This window comes from Enhydra lutris, unplaced genomic scaffold (genome assembly GCF_002288905.1).
Source record: "Enhydra lutris kenyoni isolate GAN:26980312 unplaced genomic scaffold, ASM228890v2 scaffoldscaffold70, whole genome shotgun sequence".
NCBI lineage: Eukaryota > Metazoa > Chordata > Mammalia > Carnivora > Mustelidae > Enhydra > Enhydra lutris.
In genome coordinates, this window is record NW_019154154.1 from 7,194,180 (window position 1) to 7,219,701 (window position 25,522).

The 25,522-nt window shown below is 40.5% G+C and overlaps 1 protein-coding gene across 2 annotated transcripts; it reads left to right on the forward strand.

Annotated features, from left to right (window-relative positions):
• The first annotated feature begins 15,182 nt into the window (after nt 1-15,182).
• On the forward strand, nt 15,183-21,554 carry LOC111159871 (cyclin-dependent kinase inhibitor 2A-like). Of its 2 annotated transcripts, none has more exons than XM_022522522.1 (3): nt 15,183-15,393; nt 18,854-19,160; nt 21,351-21,554. In XM_022522522.1, exons 1-3 carry the CDS (start codon nt 15,268-15,270, stop codon nt 21,377-21,379), a joined length of 462 nt encoding a protein of 153 aa, XP_022378230.1. In that variant the 5' UTR covers nt 15,183-15,267; the 3' UTR covers nt 21,380-21,554. The 2 variants fall into 2 exon arrangements, with proteins under 2 accessions (XP_022378230.1, XP_022378231.1); XM_022522523.1 differs by having other exon boundaries at nt 21,347-21,412.
• The last annotated feature ends 3,968 nt before the right edge of the window (nt 21,555-25,522 follow it).

A 25,522-nucleotide genomic window follows, 5' to 3' on the forward strand; every position in this document is an offset into this window, starting at 1 on the left:
GAAAGGTTTTGTAGTGGTTCAGAACTATATGAACAAAGATATGTAATCTCTTAAACAAACTGAAACTAATAAAATTGTACAATCAGAGTGGTGTAAATAAATATGTCTTTACTTTCTCAATTTAAGCATGAGATTAGTGAGAAGTCAAGGAACTAAGGCAAGGCTTATTAACAGCATCATTACCTGAACTGCTGTTTAAAATATATAGTTCTGGGGCTCACTCCCAGAAAATCTGATATAGCATATTTGATGTAAATCTCAAGAATCTGCATTTTATTTTATTTTATTAAGATTTTATTTTTATTTATTTGACAGATCACAAGTAGGCAGAGAGGCAGGCGGAGAGAGAGGGGGAAGCAGGCTCCCCACTGAGCAGAAATCCAGAAATCTGGATCCCAGGACCCGGAGAACATGACCTGAGCCAAGGCAGAGGCTTAACCCACTGAGCACCCAGGCACCCAAGAATCTGCATTTTAAGAAGCACTTGAGGGGGATTCTGTTACAGGTGCCCTTTCTGCAACATCATTGGCAAATATGGACAGTGTTGCTTTTTAAACCTTTATTTTTAAATCAAGGCTCTGGCCTTTTAGGTAAGATTTAAATTTTAGAATTGTTCAAGTCACACTTTGAGTCCCAGGAAGGATACTGATAGTCTGAGTAATCAATGAAGGAGTTAATTTCCTAAATAAAGGAGACTTTTTATTATTATGTGATCCTTCATCTGAATTGGAAGATTATCTCTTAGATGCCAGATTTTTACTGTCAGAACATATTCTGGGGCAAAGGATGTAATAGGATATACTTATACTTGTGTGTTAAAGCCCTAGACAGAAAATTTCCACATAAACATTTATGATATTTTATTTTTTTGAAACACTATACATACTTACCCCTGCTTACATTGTTGAATAGTTCAAGATGGATAGGTAGATAGATAGAATATAAGGGGTTTCTTTCAGTTCATTTTATTATCCAAATAGAAACCAGACTGGTAAACCCAACAATCTAAAATTATGTAAGAGGAAAAACAAAACAAATGTTTCACAGGTTTAAATGACATTTATCGATCACAGCAAAATCACAGTAAAATGTAGCTGCAACAGAATAAAGCACTTGTGGATACAGAAATTAGGGGTCTCTGTATCTGTGTAACAGCACAATGACCAGAGAAGAAATATATGTAACTAATGCAAGCTAAAAAATCATTAGCCATATAAGAAAAACTAAATTGTTATGCCTTCCAAATTATAATTTTTCTGCCTTTAAAGTACATTTTGTCTAATGTCATACCTACTTTGCTGGTGTATTAGGGAAGCTTATGTTTTGCTTTCCTTTTTTTTTTTTTTTTTTGAGTGCCACCATTTTCTTGCTCTGAAATCTCAGAGGCTGCCAGATGATCTGACTCAGCAGCCGCACAACTCTTTCACCCAATTTAAAGAAACAGCAGCCATCCAAAGAACAATGACTCCCCCCAGATGCAAATCTTTCTTACCTGTGGAAGAAATAGTATATTTTAACTTTGAAGTGATTGTTAAATGTCCACAGAACATGGGACACCTTGTATTTCACTCCATTCGGTTTACATGCTGAATAACTGAAGCTGAATATATTTTATCTAACATATGATTTTTAAAAGAAGCTTATTGAAACTTTCTTCCAAAGGTTTCCTTCCCCTATTCCTTCAAAATAATTACAAGGAGCTTAACAGTAATAGAGCACATCAACTCACATCATCTCCTTCTATTGTCACATTATCCTTCTGCTTTAGAGATTTTTATTTTCTCATTTTATACACTGGAGACTGGGGTTCAGACAAGTTGTTGTATGATCTGCTAAAAGTCGTTCACCAGTAATTTGTGTACAGTTGGACTGGGTTTGCTTCTTGCCCCCAAATGCCTCCACTTACAACTTTAAAATTTCCATATATATATATATATATATATTTCCACTTTGACTCAAGAGCAATAAATGGGAAACCTGTGCACAAGCATAGAAATCACTTAAAGCATGAGGTAGAAAAGTCATTTCCTTGGAATACATGACCTGGGATTAGATTGTTTCCTTTACTTACTAGTTGCACAGTATTAAATACTCCATGTTTCCATTTCCTCATCTGTAAACCTGAGACATTAGCCTATAGCATTCATCTAATAAAAACTAGATGTAATAGTATATGTAAAGATACATTAAGAACTTTCAGTTGGCATGTATTTGCCAGTTGTTAAAGTGCCAAATGAAACTATGCCCTTAAAAGCACATTAGTTTACTTTTACAGTAAGTGCCTACTTAATTTGACTTTAATTATCCAGATTAGCTGGAAATTTCTGAAGTCCACTTTAAAGAATGTACATATCATAATAAAAAATATATTTATTAATTCAAATCCCTGCCATGTGAAATCAGTGTAAATTTGCCTACTTTTTTTAACCCATACCTGTACAGAAGCCCTATATTATGGTCTTTACAGTAGGACTCTGAACTATAGTATTCATGATCATTAAGTAGATATTAAACAATATTCATGAAGCTCTGTTTTCTAAGATGAGATATCAAATTAATTTTTAAAAGCTGAAAAAATTTATTGATCTGCCTTCAATTATCAAAAAACTCAATATAATAATAATCTCTGGAGGGAGCACTGAGATAGTAGACTATTAATTCCTCCAGAAGGTTGCCACCAGTCTGACATCTGAATCAATAGTCTTGACATAGTATTTTGTAAAAAGAAAAAAAAATAGTATAAAGAATTCTGTTGTGTGAAAGAGAGAGAATGCAAGGAAAGAGGAATAGAAACATTAAAGTCATCCTCAGAAGCTTCAGCATCTCTGCCTTGGAAGGTGACATGCAGTTATTTAAATTTAGAAGGATATCAAAAAGGTTAAATATATTATGTTAACTTCCTTAAGGCAAAATTGACTTAGGTGTATAAAATTGGTGCAAAGTAACATAAAATGTATTATGTTATCATTACCAATTTATTTATTTTGTTTTATTTTTAAAAAGATTTTATTTATTTATTTGACAGAGCAAGAGACACAAACGGGCAGAGCAGCAGAAGGAGAGGGAGAAACAGGCTCCCCACTGAGCAGAGAGCCAGATGCGGGATTCAATCCCAGGACCCTGAGATCATTGAGCTGAAGGCAGATGCTTAAACAACTAAGCCACCCAGGCACTCCTCATTGCCATTTTAAAAATGGAGTTTAGAAGTTATCATCTCACCCATAAGAAAGAAAATTGTAAGGCTGTATTTTTAACCCAAAGGAGAACGTGAGTGGAGATGTTACATCTGTAAGTAAAAGGTGCTAAACATGAACAGGAAGCATTTCCTGATTTATTCAGAATTCATACATATGCATTATGAGGTTAATTCCTCCTAAAGGACTTTAATCACGTATCAGGTGAAGAATGTCACTTGAGGAAGAGTGATCCCCCAAATAAGAATTATTTCTTATAATCTTTTATAATATCAGGTGACATTTTGGCTTCAGAAATCCAGGGAAAGCAAAAAAAAAAAAAAATGTTTGAACATAACAGTAGGACTACAGATCCCCAAGAAAGCAGGCTACTCTTAAAGAGGGCAACCAGGGGGCGCCTGGGTGGCTCAGTGGGTTAAGCCGCTGCCTTCGGCTCAGGTCATGATCTCAGGGTCCTGGGATCGAGTCCCGCATCGGGCTCTCTGCTCAGCAGGGAGCCTGCTTCCCTCTCTCTCTCTCTCTCTCTCTCTCTGCCTGCCTCTCCGTCTACTTGTGATCTCTCTCTGTCAAATAAATAAATAAAATCTTTAAAAAAAAAAAAAAAGGGCAACCAGTTCTCCATTTGAAGAAGAAAGCTTCAACTTAGATGATTCCCCCTGAAATTAGAATATCCTAAGTCACTGTTAAATCCAATCAACCATGAACAATCAATTCCCACCCCCAAGAGTGAAAAATTTAATACAATATTATTTCTCTGTGAGTTTCAATAGTTTCTTTGCTTTCTAATAGCACATCCATAACATCAGCAGCATAAGCAAAAATAGAGTAGTATATGTGTCCAAGCTTAGCAACTAAGAGAGCAACATGTGTTTGAAAGGAGAAAATCTATCCCATCAGTAGCAAAAAGAGGGAGGTTAGGAACAGAGGTTTAGAGAAGGAAACTTTATATCCCTCAGTTTTGCCTGTAGTGTCCCCACTGTACCTGGTATTGGACCTGCACACCAAGGAGTGCCGGTGGGTGGCAGTGAATGAAAGGAAAGCACTGAACACTCACACACTTTATTGTTACTTCCCATGATTTAATGAAGGTTTTGTGCAAGTTTTGTTTTAACACAGCTCTGTTCTCAGGGGGTTAGAATTCAAAGAAGACAAAATTAATCATCCCTTGTGGAAGGGAGTTGGCTTGTTCAAACCACAGGTACCCACCAGAATGTATAGTAACAACGACAGAAATACCCCAGAGGAAATTGACTTTGATGGCCTAAATCAGTAACATGAGATAGTAAATGTCATCTGGTGTCCAAGAAAGGAGGTTCTATTTATTAAGAGTCTACTGTATGCTTATATTTTTATATATCTGACATTCTTTATTCTTTATAATAGATTTATATATAATATGATATAGATTTATATCTATAAATCTATAAAAAAGATTTATATATAATATATAATGTAATATATTATATTATAATATAATATAATACCCTATGAGGTAAGCTTTGTTTTCCCCACTTTTGAGAGGTGGGAAGATAGAATCTCATGATATAATGAGCATTGGGTGTTATATACAATTGATGAATCACTGAACTCTACCTCTGAAATTACTAATACATTATATGTTTATTAACCGAACTTAAATTTTAAAAAAGTTTCCATAACTGTTCAAGCCCACAGAGCTAGTAAAGGAAAGGTCAGGTCTATGAGGGTATTGAGACAGATTGTCTCATTACCATGCTTCATTTGTGTTCACCTCCAAGACAATTAAGGATATGTTTGACATTCTCACCAACCATGTCTGTCCAAGTCAGAGTAAGTAGCTGTAGCCACAGAAGAATTATGGAGAGAGGATTGATTTCAAGACCTGCAACTAATATTTATTAACTGTGCAACAATGGTAATGTACCACCCTTCCATTTTCTTATTTATAAATCAAGGGGGTAACTTTTTGAAAAGCAAATTTGCAATATGTGGCAAGAGCTCTTATACTTTTTGAAAAACTGCAATACTCTTTATTGTAGCAATTAGAAACCCCTAAAATATCTGCTATCACTAAGTAAACTATAATACTATCTCAATAGAATGTGTTGCAACTGTTAAATGTAGTGTTTATGAAGTGATTTTTTAAGAGAATTTAGGGAAATGTTTTAATGATAGGTGAGAGGAAAAGCTTATTTCAGAATTGTACTATATCTGCAAGAACTAATCAAGGAAAAAGAAAGAAAATATTTCAAAATTTTAACAGTCATTGCTTCTGCGCAGTGTAATTTTTCATTTTCTTTATTTATCTCATTCCTTAAAAAATTTTGATACATGGGAACTATAATCAGGAAAAATTATTTAAAAATCATGGAGTGACTTTGAAAGGACATCAAAGTCCAAATTTCTATCATTATATGTATTATTAACCACCAATACATCACTCAGAAACACAGTAGTTCCTGAAGTGGAGATCCTGTCACCTTAGTCCAGGATTTGCCACCTGCTGGTGGGCAAAATTCTCAAAGAAAACAAAACATTGCTGAGTTGCCCACCCCATACTCTACAAATTGATCAACAGGGAGACATACCAGGAAGAGTGTGGACCACTCAGACACAACTGCTAACCTTGAGTTCGAATTCCATCTCCTTGTGCATTGTTCCTTAAGCACTCTGGGCTTTTTTTTTTTTTTAAGATTTTATTTATTTATTTGACACAGAGAGAGAGATTACAAATAGGCAGGCAGAGAGAGAGGGGGAAGCAGACTCCCTGCCAAGCAGAGAGCCCCGATGCAAGGCTCCATCCCAGGACCCTGAGATCATGACCTGAGCCAAAGGCAGATGCTCAACCCACTGAGCCACCCAGGTGCCCCTGGGCTTTTCTTTTCTGATCTATGAAGGAGGGATAATACTTTCTATCCTACAGGACAGTTTTGGGATTAGAATTGATATATGTAAAGCTGTTTAATGCTTGTCACATAGTTGGAGTTCAATAAATGGTAGCCATTGTGATTTTCTTGGCAATTTTGAATGAATTTCCTATTGTCCCTATTTCTCTTAATTATATGCCTTATTACTTATTTTATTCCTCAGGATGAGGCTAATTCTCAAAATCTGTGCAGGTAAACAAATTATACACACAAATACATACTATAGATAGATAGATGTACATATACACTCAAACTATGTTAATGTTTTAGTTTTCTTAACTGGCCAAATAGCAACAGATAGATATAAATAATTCACTTCAGAAACTTCTCAATATGCAAAAGCAGACATTTGTAAAACAGCTGAATTTTGGAATGATTGTTTTCATGAGCTGCGAAGATTCCTCATTTCATAAGAACCCACTCTATAGATTCTTTTAACAGTTAACTCCCTACATGGATTTAAAATCACATTTGTTTTGCACACAGTTGGGAAAAGACATCTGCTATATAACATGTACTACACTTCTAAGCCATCCTCAAAATGATCTTGGGAAGATGACAGATACTGCAGATTCTATACCCAGTTAATACTTTGGAAACTAAAGTTGAAAAATTGTGACTTACCTATAATTATGCATCAAGTTCATTATAAGTGAAGTCATTTTGAGTTTCGTGTTCCTTGCCAAAGTCCTGTCTGAGCAAGAAGAGAAAAATTATAGTAATTCTGAGTGAATGGAGATGTCATGGAGTCCCTAAAAGAATGCCTTACTTATAGCAAATATTCATAGTTGTGCTATATTGAATTCAATTAGAGAATATTACAAGGGAGAAGGAAACATCTTCCATCTTGGATCTTCTATAGATCCATCCTGGATCCCCTTTTCTCAGCAAACTTGTTGGAGGTCTGCTCTGTTTTCTCAGGGGTGTTGCTTTCATGTTAAAGGTGTCTTTTCTTCTTGTGGAAAAATAAATAAAGGAAAACCTAGTCTTTAATTCTTTACCATTTTTCTTATAAGGAAGACCTTGTTTCCCATTTAAAATATCCACATTGGACACTGAAACCTCAGAATTCTTATGCAAGGGTGCTTCAAGGAAGGAGCATGTTTCTTGGTTGAACAGTAATCTTTTGAGGCACAGTCATTAATATACTTGCTTTGTAAATGGGGATATTGAAGCCAGACTAGTGTATGGCCTGCTCAAGGTGATAGGTGGTGGAGCTAGGCCTGGGGCTCTCTTTTCCTTACATTATTAATTTCTTCTAAATTAAAGGGGCATTATTCTCCTATTGCCTTAGTCTTCAAATAATCCTGTTACACCCAGCATTCAATCCTAGAGCCCATCTCTAAAGACTTAACCCAGCTGCGTCCAGAAGCTCTTTTACGGAGCATACCTTGCTCTGATAAGCTATTTCCTAAAAACCTCTCCTTAATAATGGGATCCTCTCCAGAACCTGAAATACAACATCTTTTCTCTGGTAACATGGGTCTGAGGTGTCAGTTACCAGAGTGCATTTTCCTTCTCCTCTACTCTTGATGTAGACTCCCCTCAAGAGCTCATCCCGTTTCAAAACCACCTTTCCCCTCCAAAGAAGCAAACATGTTCATGGCTGTTACCAATACACCCTCTTGACTAAGGACCCTTCTTTTGCACCCACAGCTTAAAGTCAAGCGCCTGACATACAGTATCTGTCTTCAGTTACTGTTTGTCAAAGTTATGAATGATGGTTTTCAGAAAGGCAACTCTTGTCTAATAAATGTATCATATTCATTTAATTAATTAGAATGGCTAATGTATGCACATAGTACAAAATTCAAGCATTACAAGTTGCAGAATGTGAAAAAGAAAGTTTTGGGTCCATTCCAGTTCCTCATTTCCTTCCCCCACAGTTAACAGATTTTTCCGTATCTTTCCAGAGATGTTCTATGTATATTTTATTTTTAACCTCAAACTGTATTTTGGGCAACCGTTTAATGGCAATACTAATATTGAATATGGTAAAGAGATACATGCTTTTAAACACAGCTTTTTTGTGTGCTTCCCTTGATATCATAATCTCAAGAAGTACAAAGAATAAAGCAAGATAGATCTCATTTTAAAGATATGGACATCAAAGGGCGCCTGGGTGGCTCAGTGGGTTAAGCCGCTGCCTCCGGCTCAGGTCATGATCCCAGGTCCTGGGTTCAAGCCCCACATCGGGCTTTCTGCTCAGCAGAGAGCCTGCTTCCTCCTCTCTCTCTGCCTGCCTCTCTGCCTACTGTGATTTCTCTCTGTCAAATAAATAAATAAAATCTAAAAAAAAAAAAGATATGGACATCGAAGCTAAAAATAGTCTCGAAGGAGTTCATAGTCAACAAAGCAGTTCACTAGATACATCAGGATTCTCACTGGGTCTCAATTCAGAGCTACTTCTCCAACAATTTTTATTTTCCAAATAAAGTAATATTATATGATATGTTTGCATACAATGCATATCATACCTTACCAATCCTGCAATGCCTTGTCAGAATCAGAACCTAATTTCAAGATATTACCTTCTCAAATATCTTTGTATCTCTTTCTGGTGATGTGTTAAAGTGATAGTCACATCTAGAATGACAATCTGAGCAGCCCCTTCCAGGCTCCTCTGAAGGCTTTTTTTTTTTTTTTTTTTTAAGGTTTTATTTATTTGACAGAGAGACATAGGAAGAGAGGGAACACCAGCAGGGGGAGTGGGAGTGGGAGTGGGAGAAGAAGCAGGCTTCCCAACTAGCAGGGAGCCTGATGCGGGGCTCCATCCCTGGACCCTGAGACCACGACCTGAGCCAAAGGCAGCCACTTAATCACTGAGCCACCCAGATGCCCCGAAGGCTATTTTTCCATTTTATTTTCCAACTTCTCCCCATACATCCCAGTGAATTATTTTCAGTGTTCCCAAACTTCCCCACCCTTTCCACCAAATCCTTTGATTTGTAGGGTTACTGGGGTAGCACCATTGCAAGGCTTTCTTTAAGTAAAATAGATTCTCTTGTCGTGTCATGATCTCCACCCTCAGCTGGGTTCTCCAGCCTAATGAAATATTTCTCTAAGTCCTCCTCAGCCCATCCCTCTCTCCTCATCACAGATATTCTAAATCTTCACCACTCTCACTTCCTTTTTTAAACATAATTTTCATTTAAGTTCCAGTTAGTTAACATACAGTGTAATATTAGTTGCAGGTGTACAACTTAGTGATTCACTAATATTAATATTAGTTTCGGGTGTACATTTAGTGATCGTATGATTACTTACATACAATACCTGGTGCCCATAACAACTGCCCTCCTTAATCCCCATCACCCATTTCATCCATCCCCCACTGCCCTCCCCCTGGTAACCATCTGTTTGTTCTCTCTACTTAAGAGTCTGTTTCTTTTGGTTTGACTCTCTTTTATTTCCCCTATGATCATTTTTTTTGTTTCTTAAATTCCACATATGAGTGAAATTTATGGTATGTCTTTCTCAGACCAACTTATTTCCCTTAGTGTAATACTCTCAAATTCCATCCACATCATTACAAATGCCAAGATTTCATTCTTTTTGATGGCTGAGTAATATTCCAGTGTATGTATCTGTCTGTGTGTCTTCTTTATCCATTCATCAGTTGCTGGACACTTGGCCTCTTTCCATAATTGGCTTTTGCAGATAACACCACTGTAAACATCAGGATACATGTATCCCTTTGAATTAGAATTTTGTATTCTTTGGGTAAATACCTAGTAGTATGATTGCTGGATCAAAGGGTAATTCTTTCTTTCTTTTCTTTCTTTCTTTCTTTTTTTTTTTTTAGAGAGGGAGGGACAAAGGGAGAGAGAGAATCTCAAAGCAGACCCTGGAGCCCCATGCAGGGCTCAGTCTCACAGCCCTGAGATCATGACCTGAACGGAAATCAAGAGTCCGACATTTAACCAACTGAGCCACCCAGGCGACCCAGGGTAGCTCTATTTTTAACTTTTTGAGGAACCTCCATACTGTTTTCCAGAGCGGCTGCACCAGTTTGCATTCCCACCAACAGTGTAAGAGGGTTCCCCTTTCTCCACATCCTCACCAATACATGTTGTTTCTTGTGTTAATTTTAGCCATTCTGGGGCGCCTGGGTGGCTCAGTCAGTTAAGCGTCTGCCTTCAGCTCAGGTTATGATCCTGGGATCCTGGCACCAAGTCCCACACCAGGCTCCCTGCTCAGCAGGGAGTCTGCTTCTCTTGCCCTCTGCTGCTCTCTCTGTCAAATACATAAAATCTTTTTAAAAATTTTAGTCATTCTGACAGGTGTGAGACGATATCTCATTGTAGTTTTGATTTGCATTTCCGTGATGATGAGTGAGGTTGAGCATCTTTTCATGTGTCTGTGGCCATCCATATGTCTTCTTTGGAGAAATGGCTATTCATGTCTTCTGCCCATTTTTTAAGTGGATTATTTGTTTTTTTTTTTTTGTTGGGGGGTAATTGCATTTGCTAAGTTCTTTATATATTTTGGATACTAGCCCTGATAAAGATATGCCATTTACTCTCACTTCCTAACCCACCATCTTATCCTCACTGCAAACAAGCCAGCCTCTTCGTTCATGAAAGGAAGTGCTTCAACTTCCTCCCCACCCTGACCTTTTCTCCTTTCTCAAATCTAGCTATATCTTCTGTGTCCAAATTTATGACCACTCCCTGTGCCTTGTATTCCTTTTCTTCCTGACTTTTTAGGGACCTCGGGTCCTCAGAAACACCTTATCTTTCCTGGGTCCTCAACTGCCCTTTTTTCCCTTCTAGCTGTCCTTCTCTTCACCTGGCACCTTTTCTTGTGAGTGCATAGGTCCTCTCCACCCTTCCACCTACCTCCCGTCACACTATATTGCTATAAACTATCACGGCTAAGCTGGGGAAAAACAGTCCACATAGTGTCCCCCACTTCCTTGCCATCCCATACATCCCTGGTTTTCCTTCTGACAATCTGAGCTGCCCTTCCCAGGCTCCTTTGCAAGGCTCTTTTTCCAGGAGTTTATATCTCCAGCTTCTTACCATATATCCCAGTGAATGATTTTCAGTGGTCCCAAATTTTATGCCTTTTCCCATGCTCTCACCTCTGCTTGGAACATCTTTCTCCTCCTTTTATTGTCTTTGTACTCCGAGGCCTCTCTCCAAGGTTTGGGTCTGCTTTCAGCATCCATGCAGCCTCTGCCCAAGCCACCAGAAGTTTGGTTCCCTTTTCATTTTCTTGTGTCATCCTCTGCTTCCCTTTGCTCTTCAACACACATTACATGTAATGCCAATTTAATACCTACAACAACAGTTTGAAGCAAGTACTATTATTATCTCATATATACGGATGGGAAAACAAACCTAGATGCAATAACTTTGTTCAAAGTTATAGAGCCTTAAATGAAAAGTACAGTTTTGAACTCAAGCAGCCCTACTCTAGAACCCATATGTTTAACACCCCACTGCCATCACGCCCCACCCTTAGCCTCTGAGTTTGTTGAATGAATGAACGAGTGTTACACTTTTTCTTAAAAAACAGATCAAAATTGAACTAAGTTAAAATTTCATAGCATAGATTTGCAAAACTGCCAAGGGAGCACAAACCTAAATAAGGCCATGACATTCTCAAGGAGGAGGAAAATTAAGTTTGGGAATGATAATATCAATATGGAACAAAGTTTAGGATTCATAAAGTTCTTTGGCTTCATCATCTCATTTAATCAACCTGTGAAATCTATTATGAGTCCCGGGCAATCTGAGGCTGGAATAACCAGCACCAGGATCCTGGGATTTATATTTTATTTCTTCTAAGGTACTGGCCCTCAGGTCTGAGCTGATATGGAAGAGTAAGTTGGGAGTATGGTAGGTTCTTTAAAAGAAAAACCAAGAAAGTTTTACACTATTATTAACCACTTATTTACACAAGATTTCTAATGCAGTATGGGATCAATTTCTAGAACTAAGGAGCCACACCCAAGGATGCCATAATCTTTTGGGAGCTCTACTGCAGGTGTCAGAGCTAGGATATACCTGTCTAAAACCTGTTCTTGAAAAAAGTCAGCTTCCATGTCTGTATATAATTCATCCAAGGGTGGTTTTATTTGGTTCCCTCATGCATTTCCTTCAACAACAGTAGTCAAATATATTGCATAAGAGTTTAATGAGTTCTCAAATAGGAATCAATAGGTGAGTTTTAGAAGAACTTCTGAATTCCCTGAAAGTTATATTCAGAAATACATGTGCAAATAGTGTTACCTCAGTGGCTCAGTCAGTTCAGCATCTGACTCTTGATTTCAGCTCAAATCATGATCTCAGGGTCACGAGATCAAGCATCTCTCCCCTCAGCTCAACAAGGAAACTGCTTGAGATTCTCTCTCCTTCTCCCTGTGCCCCACCTCACCCCTTGCTTGCCTGTGCTGGAGGGAGCTCTTTCTCTCTAAAGTAAACATATAAATCTTTTTAAAAATACATATGTAACTGAACACACTAGTTTAAAAAATTATGGCATACTTTATTTTTTGAGGAGATGGTCTATAGCTTTCAACAGATTATCAAAGGCCTACTCCCCCTGCTCCAAGATTAAGAGCCATTATTTTAGTGATGGAAGCTAATATTGATACGGGTCTTAAAGCCAGACACATTATAAGGGAAATCTGTTCCCTCCTTCCCAATACCACAACCACTATTTCCCCCTTCCCTGTCATACCATACCTTAAACTATGTTAAAGAATTTTATGTTCTCAATCACAGTTTGAATTTCCCACACCATTGTTGCCCAGATTACTGGGAGGTGCCTGGAAGAAAATGTAGAAAGTACAACAATTCATATTTTTAAAACAGATTTTACATCCCATAAGTGTTTTAACTGGCATCATTTAATTTTTTTTAAGTAATCTCTAAGCCCAATGGGGACTCAAACTCATAAGCTAGCAATCAACAATCATATTCTCTACCAACAGAGGCAGCCAGATGTCCCTTAAGTGACATCATTTTATTTATTTATTTATTTTAAAAGATTTATTTATTTATTTATTTATTTGACAGACAGAGATCACAAGTAGGCTGAGAGGCAAGCAGAGAGAGAGAGAGAGGAGGAAGCAGGCTCCCTGATGAGCAGACAGCCTGATGCAGGGCTTGATCTCAGGACCTTGAGATCATGACCTGAGCTGAAGGCAGAGGCTTTAACCCACTGAGCCATCCAGGCGCCCCTCATTTTATTTTTTTAAAAGGTTTTATTTATTTATTTGAAAGAGAGAGCACAAGCGAGCAGGGTGAGGAGCAGAGGGAGAGGCAGACTCCCCACTGAGCAGGAAGCCCGACTAGACTTGGGGCTCTATCCCAGGACCCTGGGATCATGACCTGAGCTGAAGGCAGACACTTAATTAGCTGAGCCACCCAGGTTCCCCAGTGGGTATCATTTCAAAACTCCATGTTTTGCTTGAACTAACAGCAATTGAAAATGTTTTGGGGGCTTGAAGAGAAGTCAACCAGGGATTGAAACATAAATTTTGAGTAGGCTGTGTTATCTAGTAAAGATTAAGCATGTGCTTTAAGGCATCAGCAAAGCCTGAGCGATCCAATTTTAAAAAATAATATATATTTAAAAATATATTAGCCACAAGAAAAAGTAATAACCACAGGTAAAATTGGAACCATGCTGGATTTTCTTTTGCTCTTAGTTCTGTTTAACTTTTCATTAAATATGAGGGCGGTGGAGGGTGTCCTTTATCTTTTCAGTGATTAGGGTCTTCTTGGCCTTTCCTTTCATATAATATTCATAATTCTATCCAAAGCATTTATTCTCTGTGCCTCACAGCAAGACTGTAAGAGAATCCTCAAAATGTAAAATTTAAGAGCTAAGGTATTAGCTTAAGATGTGCCACGCTGTTCTAAATATGTTCATCAATTCATTTAAAACTCACAACAGCCCAATGAAGTAGGGACGATTCGTAGCCTCCCATTTAATAACTAAGATAACTGTGAGGTTTTTCCAGTAGGAAAAAGAGATGGCGGGGTGCGGGGGGGGGGTGCGGGAGAGGAGCGGGAGTCTTTCCAATGGGGGAGAGCGCCTTTCCGCTGTTCTCCCGGGAGGCTCTGGACACGAAGTGAATGTGATAGACTCTGACTCACTGAGCAACTCTGTTTCTAGAGCTCTGAGCACCTTTTTTCTTGTCTAGGAGTAATTATTTATTAAGAACAGAGTCTGTTAGCCCAATAACTCTCTCGCCAGCTTTCTATCTTCCTGTTGGCAGAAATCTCCATCATCTCTGTTAAAATAGACCTCATCTTCTCTGAACCAGCCCCTGTACAAAGCACTAGTACTGGGCATTGCACAAGTTTGGGAAACCTTCGCCCTCGTCATCCATTTCACAGGGGTGTGTGTGTGTGTGTGTGTGTGTGTGGACAGGCTGCTGGCAGGTGGGCAAACTCCCTCAAATGAATGTTTGAGCAAGGATTTTTAGCATGGTGGACTCAGCACGTGAACCCAGGTGTTGAACGGTAGAAGGGGGAGAGTTATCTAAGAGTAGGGAAGCCTCACAGTGACACCAGCAGGGCCCTGATCACCAGGAGTTTGCTGTTTCTCCTGATTAAAAGAGGAAGCGATGCTTTGCCTACGACATCAAACACCCTAGTTCGAAATCAGCGGTTAGGAATCCTGTGCGGCTTTCAAATGCGAGAGGTTGTGCAGGGGAGGAAGGAAACAGGAGAGCAAAGTCGCCTTAACCCACTGAACTCGCTCTGAGACCTCGAGCGTCTAAGCTGGGGGCAGGGGGAGCACAGCGCCCGGGAGGAGGGCGGGGGACGCGGGGTGGGGGCGGCGGCGGCGGGCCCCGGGCTCCCTCCCCCAACGGCTTTGTCACGCTCCCGGCGCCAGCCTCCCGGGCAAGCCCGGACAGCAGAGGCCCCGCGTGGGGCGACTTCGGGCGAGGGGGGCGGGCTTCACGTTCACAGCGAGTTCAGAGCTAAGGGCGCCTCCTCGGGGGAGCAGAACGGCGCTCTCCGGGATGGGAAGACTCCCGCAGGGGGCAAGAGTCGGGGGGTGGCTTCCGCCGGTCCCGGAGGTGGAGAGAGGAGGGGCGGGCTGGTCACGCGAGGCTGGGGCGGGCCACTGGCGCCCGAGTGCGGCGGAGGGGAGGGAAGGAGGGAGGGAGCCAGCCAGGGGGGCAAGCGCTGGGGAGCAGCATGGAGCCCTCCGCAGACAGACTAGCCACGGCCGCAGCCCGGGGCCGGGCCGACGAGGTGCGGGCGCTGCTCGAGGCCGGGGTGCAGCCCAACGCGCTGAACCGCCAGGGTCGGAGCCCGATTCAGGTGGGTGAGCCAGCCGCCCTGCCGGAGGAGGGGGAACGGCGGGCGACTTTGGAGCACAAGGTTTGTAAGAGAGTCGGAACCAGGCCAGCGTTTCGATTCTCCGTGAAGGGGAGACTTCTTGGTGAGTTCTCAGGTGGACTTTGGAGCCGAGACCTCCCTGTGTCCACGTCCTGGGGGCTTAGGAAGCCACAGAGCAAAATGAGGAGGCACGTGGGGTGAAGATCCCTAGAGTGGTATGGAGATCGGGGCGGGGGGGGGGGCGTGAACCTACTGGTGTTAATACAGTCCGAGGTATGTTCTTTATCTGATACACGGTTGCGAAAGTTTGCGGTAAAAAGCAAGATTTTAAAGAATGGAAGGTTTGTTTGGCCCACTAGCCCGGAACTCAAAGATCCCCGAAGGGAGCTGATCATCTGCCTTTGGTGGTGGTGGTGGGGAGGGGGGGGAGATTGCAATGGAAACCTTTTGCCGTGTAAATTGAATAAATATCAGTTGAAATTATCCAGAAGCAACTATATATTGTGTTTATTTTTACTTTAACCGAGTAAGGAAAATATATGCTTGTTCTAAGAATTTTGGTAACACAGACAGACAGATATATATGAAGAAAAACATTTGTGTGATCTTGCCTGAAATAATGTCGTCAACTTAGTTACCATTTTGAAGGTATCTCCTATTATTTTTCTTATTTTTTACTTTCTTGCTATAGATTAACTTATTTGGGACAGAGTTTTCAATTCCTCACTGTTCAAAAATGTCGTTTCTCCCCTCCTCACTTCAGTTGTGTGTAGGAGTGGAGGTGGGGAATATTTATTATTTGTGGTGGTTGTTTGCGTTCACTAACTTCCTGAATCCAGGCTAAAAAAACGATTTCTTCTTGGCAGTCACCACCCTAGTTTTATTCCCAGTGTCGATAGTGATTTCTGATTCTGAAAAATTAAATGTATGTGAAACAAAGGCTTAATGCACAAATTCCAGCATAACAAGACAAAGGAAAGTAACTACCTGCAACTTCACGGATTTCACAAGTCAATCTTCCTTTCCTGAAACTATGCTACATAGGATAGATTTTATACTTTAAAATACAGACATAAAAATAAAACCAAAATGCCTTAAAGTCTGAGATTATTTGGGATTTAAAGTGTGAAAAGATTTTGAGAGGAGAGAGATCGTGTGATGGTAGAAGAAAAGCATGAGTCCTTTAAAAAGAACGCATGCATGATTACTAATTTCCCTAAAATTTTGCTTGGAGACTGTGAGTTTAACCTTGAAGTTCTGGAATATGTTAGAAGAGACTTCATGTGTTTAAATACAAAAAGAAAAAAAGAGAATTGGATAATTAGTTTTAATAATTTTTTTTTAAACTAGGGAAGATAAGAACATTGAGAAAAGGGGTCATGATTTTGGTTTAGAATTCTAACCAAACTTGTGTTTAATATAAAACTAATTAGTTTACAGAAAATTTTAATAAAAGTTAATATCTTACCAAATGGATTTAAGCACTCTACAAAAATTCATTTAATTGATTTTTTTCTTTTTGCTTTGGATTGTTATTAAAATATTTAAATGTTGTTTCCTTTCATACTTCAATACTGCAAAAATATAATGAAAACCTGTAAAATCAGTTAAATGATGAAGTATTTCATTGGATTCAAAAAATGTTTCATCTATTATATTTTCATCTGCATTATACATAGACATGGAGGTTGACTTCTAAGAAGAGGTTTTAGACATGAGTTTTCTAACTCTGGCACTTGCCTTACAGCTCCCAAGATTATGGCATCCTTGGGTGTGGTCCCTTTGTTCTAGAAACTGACACCATAATCTATTAGAAGTCTTGCATAAATAAGTAATGGACTAAGTTTTTCTTTTAAAACAGTGAATTGTTCTAAACCACTGCAATATTTTTTATTTTTGTAGCTGTAATTTGGTTCACTTATATTTTCTCTCTTTTGGAAAATTAAATCAGTTTCACTTTCTCCAGGACAAGAATCAACCACAATTGTATAACTTAATATGTTTCCTTGGTTTAGAGGAATTAAATAATTTATGTTTAATGTAGAATGTAGTTAAAAATAAGGAATTTTTCTTTATACAGTCATTGTTGTCTAGCTAATATCATCTAATAATGGTTGACCTAAAAAAGAATTATCTTTACTATCCACCATGCAACACTCAAATTTTAAGGTTGCTGTGATTGTGGATACTATTTAAAAATTCCCCTTTGGTAATGACTTTGTTTCAAAGATGATTTATGAACAAAATGAGGGGAGCACCTCCTGTTTGATCTCAGAGTTAAACTTGGGAAGTTTCTTAGTTTCCTATTTCTGCTGTAACAAATTACCACAACTTTTGTGTCTCAAACCAACATAAATTTATCATCTTATAGTTCTGGAGGTCAATAGTCTAAAATGGATCCATAGGGCTGCATTTTTTTTTTTTGTAAGTTCTAGGGGGAATCTGTTTCCCTGTCTTTTCCAGCTTCTAGTGACCATCAGCATTCCTTGGCTCATGGCCCCCGCATCTTCTCTCTGACCTCCATTCTTAGTTCTTTTTTCTGTAACCTTCTTATAAGGAAACTTATGATTACATTGGGCCCATCCTGACAATTCACATTAATCTTCTTCAAAATACTTAATTTAATTACACCTGCCAAGTCTCTTTTCCCATGTAAGGTAATATAGTCACAGCTTTCAAGTGTGAGTTAGTAGACATCTTTGGGAGCATTATTTAGCTTACCACAAGAAGGAATTTGGGGGCTGGTCAGAATTCAACGTTTTGGGAAGCTAAGTGTAAATTAAAAGTTTTATAAGAATTTAAAGGTCTGTTGTTGTTTTCATTTTCACTTTTTAACATTTACCATGTTCTGGGCTTGGATATACAGCAGAAAACCATATAAAATCTCTGGGCCTTACATAATTTTGTATCAAAATGAGAGGGGAAATACAGGAGGTTAGGCTTAGAAGCCAGTTTGTCTCTCACCCTTTTGTTATTGTCTTTGACTCTGGCAATGTTGTGTGTGTGGTTGGAACTCCGCAAAAGTTTGGAGAATATAATGGAATTCAGTGTGTAGAGAAAAATGGAATGAGTAGGAGAATTGGCTAAGGGAGCTGGTAACTGAAAGCAAATAGAGTAACTAGATACCTGTGGCTTGTACTGCGCATCTGCACGGGGTGTAGGCTTCAGAAATGGCTTCTTTTTTCTTTTTTTTTTTTAAGATTTTATTTATTTATTTGACAGAGAGAGATCATAAGTAGGCAGAGCAGCAGGCAGAGAGAGAGGGGGAAGCAGGCTTCCTGCTGAGCAGAGAGCCCCATGCGGGGCTTGATTCCTGGACTCTGAGATCATGACCTGGGCAGGAGGCAGAGGCTTAACCCACTGAGCCACCCAGGCACCCTAGCTTCTTTTTTCTTGCCCCTGCCACCCATCCCTGCCCTGACCACTCTGCTCTCTCTGGCAGGTCATGATGATGGGCAGCACCCGCGTGGCGGAGCTGCTGCTGCTCCACGGCGCCAATCCCAACTGCGCGGACCCCATCACTCTCACCCGACCTGTGCACGACGCGGCCCGGGAGGGCTTCCTGGACACGCTCCTCGTGTTGCACCGAGCCGGGGCGCAGCTGGACGTGCGCGATGCCTGGGGCCGCCTGCCCGTGGACCTGGCTGAGGAGCGGGGCCACCGCGCTGTCGCCCGGTACCTGGGCGCAGCCGCGGGGGCCACCGAAGGTGGTAGCCACTCCCATACGGAGGTTGCGGAAAGTCCTGCAGGTGAGGTGGCAGATTTAAGAGTTGAAACTCAGAGAGCTTCTGCAACCCACTGCACTTCTTTTTCAGAAAAGAACCTTGGCTCCGGGAAAGCAAGGTCTTGGGTCTCGCCTCAGCTCTCACGCTGCCACCCTGTAGGACAATTCCACTGTCCCAATGGACTGCCTCGCTTGGGCTGCGGACAGGAAATAGCCTAGATGGATTTCCACAAGTTTAAGCCCATCCCAGAAATTGTGCCCCTATTCCCGCAAACACTCACCATCCCCCAGGCTCAAGCCCTAGACTGTGTAATATTGACGACTCAGGAGACTAGGGTCTAGTGGCCCCTCTTCCTCCAAATTAGCTGGCAGCAGCATCCATTCAGCTACCCTCGGTTTCTACATTAGCATACCCAGGTAGCTGGACCAACCCCACAAGCATTTGCGTATGGCATCGTCTGGCAGAAATCCACCACCCCCAACTCTACTGCAAAATTTGACTAAATCTGACCCTCTACTCTATGCGGTGTTGTTTTCCAGAGCTGCCCAAGGGAGAGAGTCCTCTCCAACCCTGGCAGTCTGTACACGGGGATTTGCTACATTCTCTGAGAAACAGAGACCCTCTCTTAAGCTTTATCCTCTCTTCGAGAGAGATCGCTGAGAAAGGGAGATGGCCATGTGATCCTCTTTGCCTTCTCCTTCTACAACCACAAAGCTGCCTTCTTCTCTTGCGGCACCCCTTCTCCACCTCCACTCCTACTTGCCCGAAGTACCAACTTTACTGATTTTTTCTGAAGGGAGAACTATTTTATATATATGACATTAACACGATATTTAAGGTAAACCGTGACTTTGAAGATTCCAAGATCTATCCCATTTGGGCTCAGAATTGGGGCACTAGACCCTCTGGGCCTTAGTGGGGCCTGAGAGTTCACAGGGAAGAAGCTCGCTCTGAACCCTAGACCAGAGATGCAGCGAGTTTTGCGCTTTCGGCGTGGGAAGTTCGATCTCCTTTGGCCTGCCCACCCTCCCTCTCCACCAACTGCAGTTCGCCTCGGAACACAGTGCAGGGCAAGGGACCAATCATAGCGCCGGTTGCGCGGAGCAAGAAGGGGAGGAGCTGAAGAGCCGAGAAGGATTAGAGGACTAACTGGGCCACAGGCAGAGAGAGTAACCCTTTATAAGCAAAACTAGGAGATCTGACCCAAGCACACAAGTCCGTCCACTCCTTTCTTCCTACCCTACCTTCCCTCCCTCCTTCCTCCTCTTTATCCAACTACATAATCAGCTCCATTTTAGATGGGACTTAAAGTAAATGAGACAAAACAGGAGTCCTGCCCTCATAGAGCTTACATTCTGGGAAACGTACTTTAAGCAATAAACGTATTTTCAGAGATTTAGTTTGTTAAGACCAACGTGACGGATACGAGTGAAGTCTGAACGGGAAAAGGGGCTCAGAGTGGTCAGAGAGCCTGACTGATGAAAAGAGATTAGCTACTGGAAGCCTACACACTCTCAAGGGCAAAGCTTAGCGGTTTGCAAGGACAGAAAGGAGGGCTGGAGCGTGCACACAGCGCCGTCAGAGAGGAAGGTCAAAGAAAGGATGTTAGGTCGAAACGTGGATTTTGTTTGAGAAACTTTAGAAAGTCATTAGCGGGTTCGGGCGGAGGACCCTGGGGAGAAAGACGACAGGACTGGAGCCCAATGTTCCTATACTGCCCCGCCGCTCCGGCGCGTCAGGGGCCCTCAGCTTACGCGTGTCGCTGAGTCGCTCCGCGCCAGGTGCAAGAGACGCCTGCCCATAGGCGCAAAGCCAGGCGGCATTTTCATGGCCGGCGCCTGGCACTGTGTGTGGCATGCCCTCAGCACGCCTTGTATACTTGGGTTTCCCTGTCGCAAACCCGCCGGCCCCGCGTGGCCGCGCCCTGCCTGCCCTCGCCTGGCGGGCCCGGAGCTCGGCGAGCTTCGCCAGCCGCGCAGTGGACGCGATGCGCTATCGGCGGGGCTGGGGAGGCGGGCGGCTGGCAAGGTCCAGCCTTCATGGACAGACCTGTGCTGAGGGGTGGTGGACCCGGATTAGAGGCCAGCAAAGCCGGCTGAGAACCTTGCTCGTAAGCGTCGGAATACCAGGTGGGGGAGATCAAGAGGGGAAAGAGGGATAGGTCGCACATTTCTAGTTTCTAATGTGTTTTTTCTTTCTGCCATCTGCAGACAGCCAGGACTTCAAGAATGATTGAGATCTAAAGACACCTCAAAATGGTCTGATCTTCAATCAACCAAAGTGAATTACCCCACCCCACCCTTGCTGGCCTTAATTGGCATTTATCAAATAAAGCTTTTTAAACTGTAGACTGCTTCAGATAAATCTGCCTAATTCGCCCCCTAAATTTCCATTTGTATTTCCATTTATACATTGTTATAAAAGAAAAAAAAATCAACACTGTTTCTACCTTTTTATTATTGGGCTGGAATCTTCTGGAACAAGTCCTTTAGGCCTCTGTGGGCAGTTCCTCTTTCCAGCCTCGCACCCCGCAGGACACTGTTGTTATTACAGACATTTAGCGAACTACGGATCCGAAACTTAAATGGGTTACATGGCCTTTCCTGTGTCAAACAGCCATCAAGTGGTAGTGCCAAGGTTCACTTTAAAAAAAAAAAAAAAAGTGTTATTTTGTTTACTCATTTATTCAGCCAACATTTATGGAGCACCCCTTATGGAACCTCACCATGAGGAGGGAGGAGAAAGACATCAATTAACACATGACTACACATTTTAACACCAATTTCACTGACTGGAAGCTAGTATTTTTTTCCCAAAAGATACGTGTAGGCTGCAGTAAGAGTACACAGCATGGACTGTTATGACTTCTGGATTTCAGATGATAAAATGTCAAGAGCTGGGTCTTAAAATGGATGAAATGGGGTAAAAATTTGGTGAAGAGAAACTCTATGGAGACCTCAGACTGACAGACTCACACTACTTACTTGGCTGTAGGAGCTGAGCCTCTCAAGGTTTGGGATATTTTGCCCTAAGCTCTGCAGCAAGCATATGACAGACCCAGCACAGCGTGGTCCACAACCACAAAACCAGGCTCAGCAGCCTGCTTGGGGGTTTGACTGAACTGCCCCCAACCATGCCCCACCCAGCTTTTGGAAACTCCCACACAGTGGCTCCAGAGGGCTGTGAAGTAGCTACTGACCACCACCCAAACCAAAAGCAGCTCCAGCTTCTCTACCACAACAGGGGGAGGGACATGGCTCCAACTTCAGCTGAGACCCAGCTGAGGTCATGCTGCCTCCTCTGCAGTAGCGGTACCATAACTCCATGACTTATTTTTCAAGGTGCAATTCATATAACATAAAATTAATAATTTTAAACTGTACAATTTGGTGGCATTTAATAAACTCACAATGTTGTGCAGCCATCACCATTTATCTAGTTTCAAAACATTTCAATCACTTCCAAAGGAGACCCTACACCTGTTAAGCATACTCATTAAATCCTCTCTGTCCTCAAGACCTGGGCACCACTAGTGCTTGCTTCGGCAGCACATATACTAAGACCTGGGCACCACTACTCTTTTGTCTCTATGGATTTATCTATTCTGGACATTTCATATAAGTGGAAGCATACAATATGTTGCCTTTTGTGTCTGGCTTCTTTCATTTAGCATAATGTGTTTGCTGTTCTTGCATGTTGTAGCATGTACCAGGACTTCATTCATTTTTATGGCTGACTAGTATTCCATTACTTACTTCATCTCATAATGAATATTTTGGTCATTTCCACCTTTTAGCTGTTGTGACCAGTACTATATTCATATACAAGTGTTTGTTTAAATACTTGTTTTCCATTCTTTGGGGCATATCCCTAGGAGTAGAATGACCGGCTCACGTAATAGTACTGTGTTTAACTTTTTGAGGAACTGTAAAACTGTTTTCCACAGGAGCTGCACCATTAAATATTCCCACAACAATATACCAGGGTTCCAATACCTCCATATCCTCAATAACATTTGTTATTTTCTGGGTTTTTTTTTTTTTTTTTTTTTTTTTAGAAGCCATCCTAGTGGGTATAAAGTAGGATCTAATTGTGGGTTTAATTTGCATTTCTTTAATGACCATAGATGTTGAGCATCTTTTCATGTGTTTATTGGTCATTCACATATTTTCTCAGGAGAAATGTCTACTCAAGTCCTTTACCCATTTTTAAATTGAGTTGTTTTTCTTTTTGTTCTTAAATTGTAAGTGTTCTTTGTATATTATGGATATTAGACCTTTATCAAACATATGATTTATAAATATTTTCTCTCATTCTATGTGCTGTCATTTCACTTTCTTGATAGTGTCCTTTGATGCACAAAAAACTTTAATTTTGATTGAGTATGTTTCCCCCTATTGTATGAGGTAGGACTCTAACTTCATTCTTTTTCATATGGATATCCAATTGTCCTAGCACCATTTGTTAAAGAAGCTATTCTTTGCCAATTGAATGATCTAGGATCCTTGTCAAAAATCAATTGCTATAGAGGTATTATTGGCTTATTTTTAGACTCTCAGTTCTATTCCACGAAATAGAACTGTCTATCTTTATGTCAGTTCTACACTATTTTACTTTAGCTTTCTAGTATGCTTTGAAAACGAGAACTGTGAGTACTCCAACTTTGTCCTTTTTCAAAATTATTTTAATCTGTTTTAAGCTTGTATCTAGGGTCCCTTGCAATTCTACACACATTTATGGATCAGCTTTCCCATTTCTACCAAAAAAAAAAAAAAAAAAAGGTCACTGGATTTTCATGGAGACTGCATTGTATGTGTAGATCATTTTGGGTCTTCCATCTTTCAATATTAAGTCTTCCAAGTCATGAACATAGGATGTTTTTCCATTCATTTAGTCTTTAATTCCAGCAATGTTTCATATTTTCAGTGCACAGGTATTGCACATGTTTGGTTAAATTTATTACTATTTTATTCTTTTTGATGCTACTGAAAACTGAATTGTTTTCTTAATCTTTTTGGACTGTTCATTGCTAATGTATAGAAATACAACTGATTCTGGAGTGTTGGTCTTTTATCCTGCAGCCTCACTAAAACTGCTTATTAACCCTAATAGTTTTTTAGTGGATTCTTTAGGATGTTCTACATATAAGATCATGATATCTGCAAAGAAAGATAGATTTACTTATTTCTTTCCAATGTGGAAGCCTCATTTCTTTTTTTCCTTGCTTAATTTCTCAGGTTTAAAACTTTCAGGACAATGTTGCTTGTAAAACTTTGAACAGAAGAAACAAAAGCAGGCATTCTTTTCTTGTTGCCTGATATTAGCAGGAAATCTCTTTCACCATTATGATGTCAGCCTACAGCTTTTTCAAAAGTGCCTTCAATCAGATTGAAAAAGTTCTGTTCATTCCTATTTTGTTGAATTTTTTTTTTTTTAATCATGAAAGAGTGTTGGATTTTCTCAAATTCTTTTTCTGTATTGACATGATGGTATGTTTTTTTCTTCATTCTATTAATATATTACATTGATTGACTTCTATATGTAAAAGCCTTGCATTTCTGGGATAAATTTCACTTGATCACGGTGTGTAATTATTTTAACATTCTGTTGGGTTTGGTTTGCAAAGACTTTGTTGAGGGTTTTTTTTTTTTTTTATCTATATCCACAAGGGGTATTGGTCTATAGTTTTCTTTTCTTGTAATGTTTTCGCCCAATTTTGGTATCAGGGTAATGTTGGCCCCATCAAATGAGTTAGGAAGTGTTCAATATTCTATTTCTTAGGAGAGCTAGAGAAGGATTGGTGTTAATTGTTCTTTAAACATTTGATACAAGTCACTAGTGAAGCCATCTGGTCCTGGACTTTTCTTCAGTCAGGAAGTTTTGAGGACCGATTCAATCTTTTGTTATAAGTCTGTTCGCATCCCCCCCCTTTTTTTTTCTTTGAGTCAGTTTAGGTAGGTTGTCTGTTTCTAAGGAATTTGTCTGTTTTATTTAGGTTTGTTAGCATACATTGTTCATAGTTTTATGATCTCTTTTATTCCTTTAAGGTTGCTAGTGATGTCCCCATTATGCTGTGTTTAAGTCCTCTTTTTCTTGATCAAGAGTTCCTGGGTTGCTGCAAACCTGCAACTACTTTCTAGAGTTCCCACAAAGTCAATTCTGACGCTGATCTTTTTGGTGCTTCTGTTTAGGGATGGGCTCTTGGCGCTTCCAACCCTTCTATTTGCACTGATGTCACTATTTTTTGTTTTCTATTAGAGTATAATGGCCAACTGCTTCTCATGGGCCAAGTTCCTTCCCCCATACATCCCACCTGACTGCGATTCAGTGCCCCACTACTGACCTTACCACCATGTGGGTATCTGTCCCTCACCACTTCTCTGAAT

Excerpts from the sequence above, each read along its gene's own strand:
- LOC111159871 (XM_022522522.1), top strand. The coding sequence starts at position 15,268 with ATGGAGCCCTCCGCAGACAGACTAGCCACGGCCGCAGCCCGGGGCCGG. Across the intron at positions 15,394-18,853 it reads AGGGTCGGAGCCCGATTCAG|GTCATGATGATGGGCAGCAC; the intron begins GTGGGTGAGCCA and ends TCTCTCTGGCAG. Across the intron at positions 19,161-21,350 it reads GGTTGCGGAAAGTCCTGCAG|CCAGGACTTCAAGAATGATT; the intron begins GTGAGGTGGCAG and ends ATCTGCAGACAG.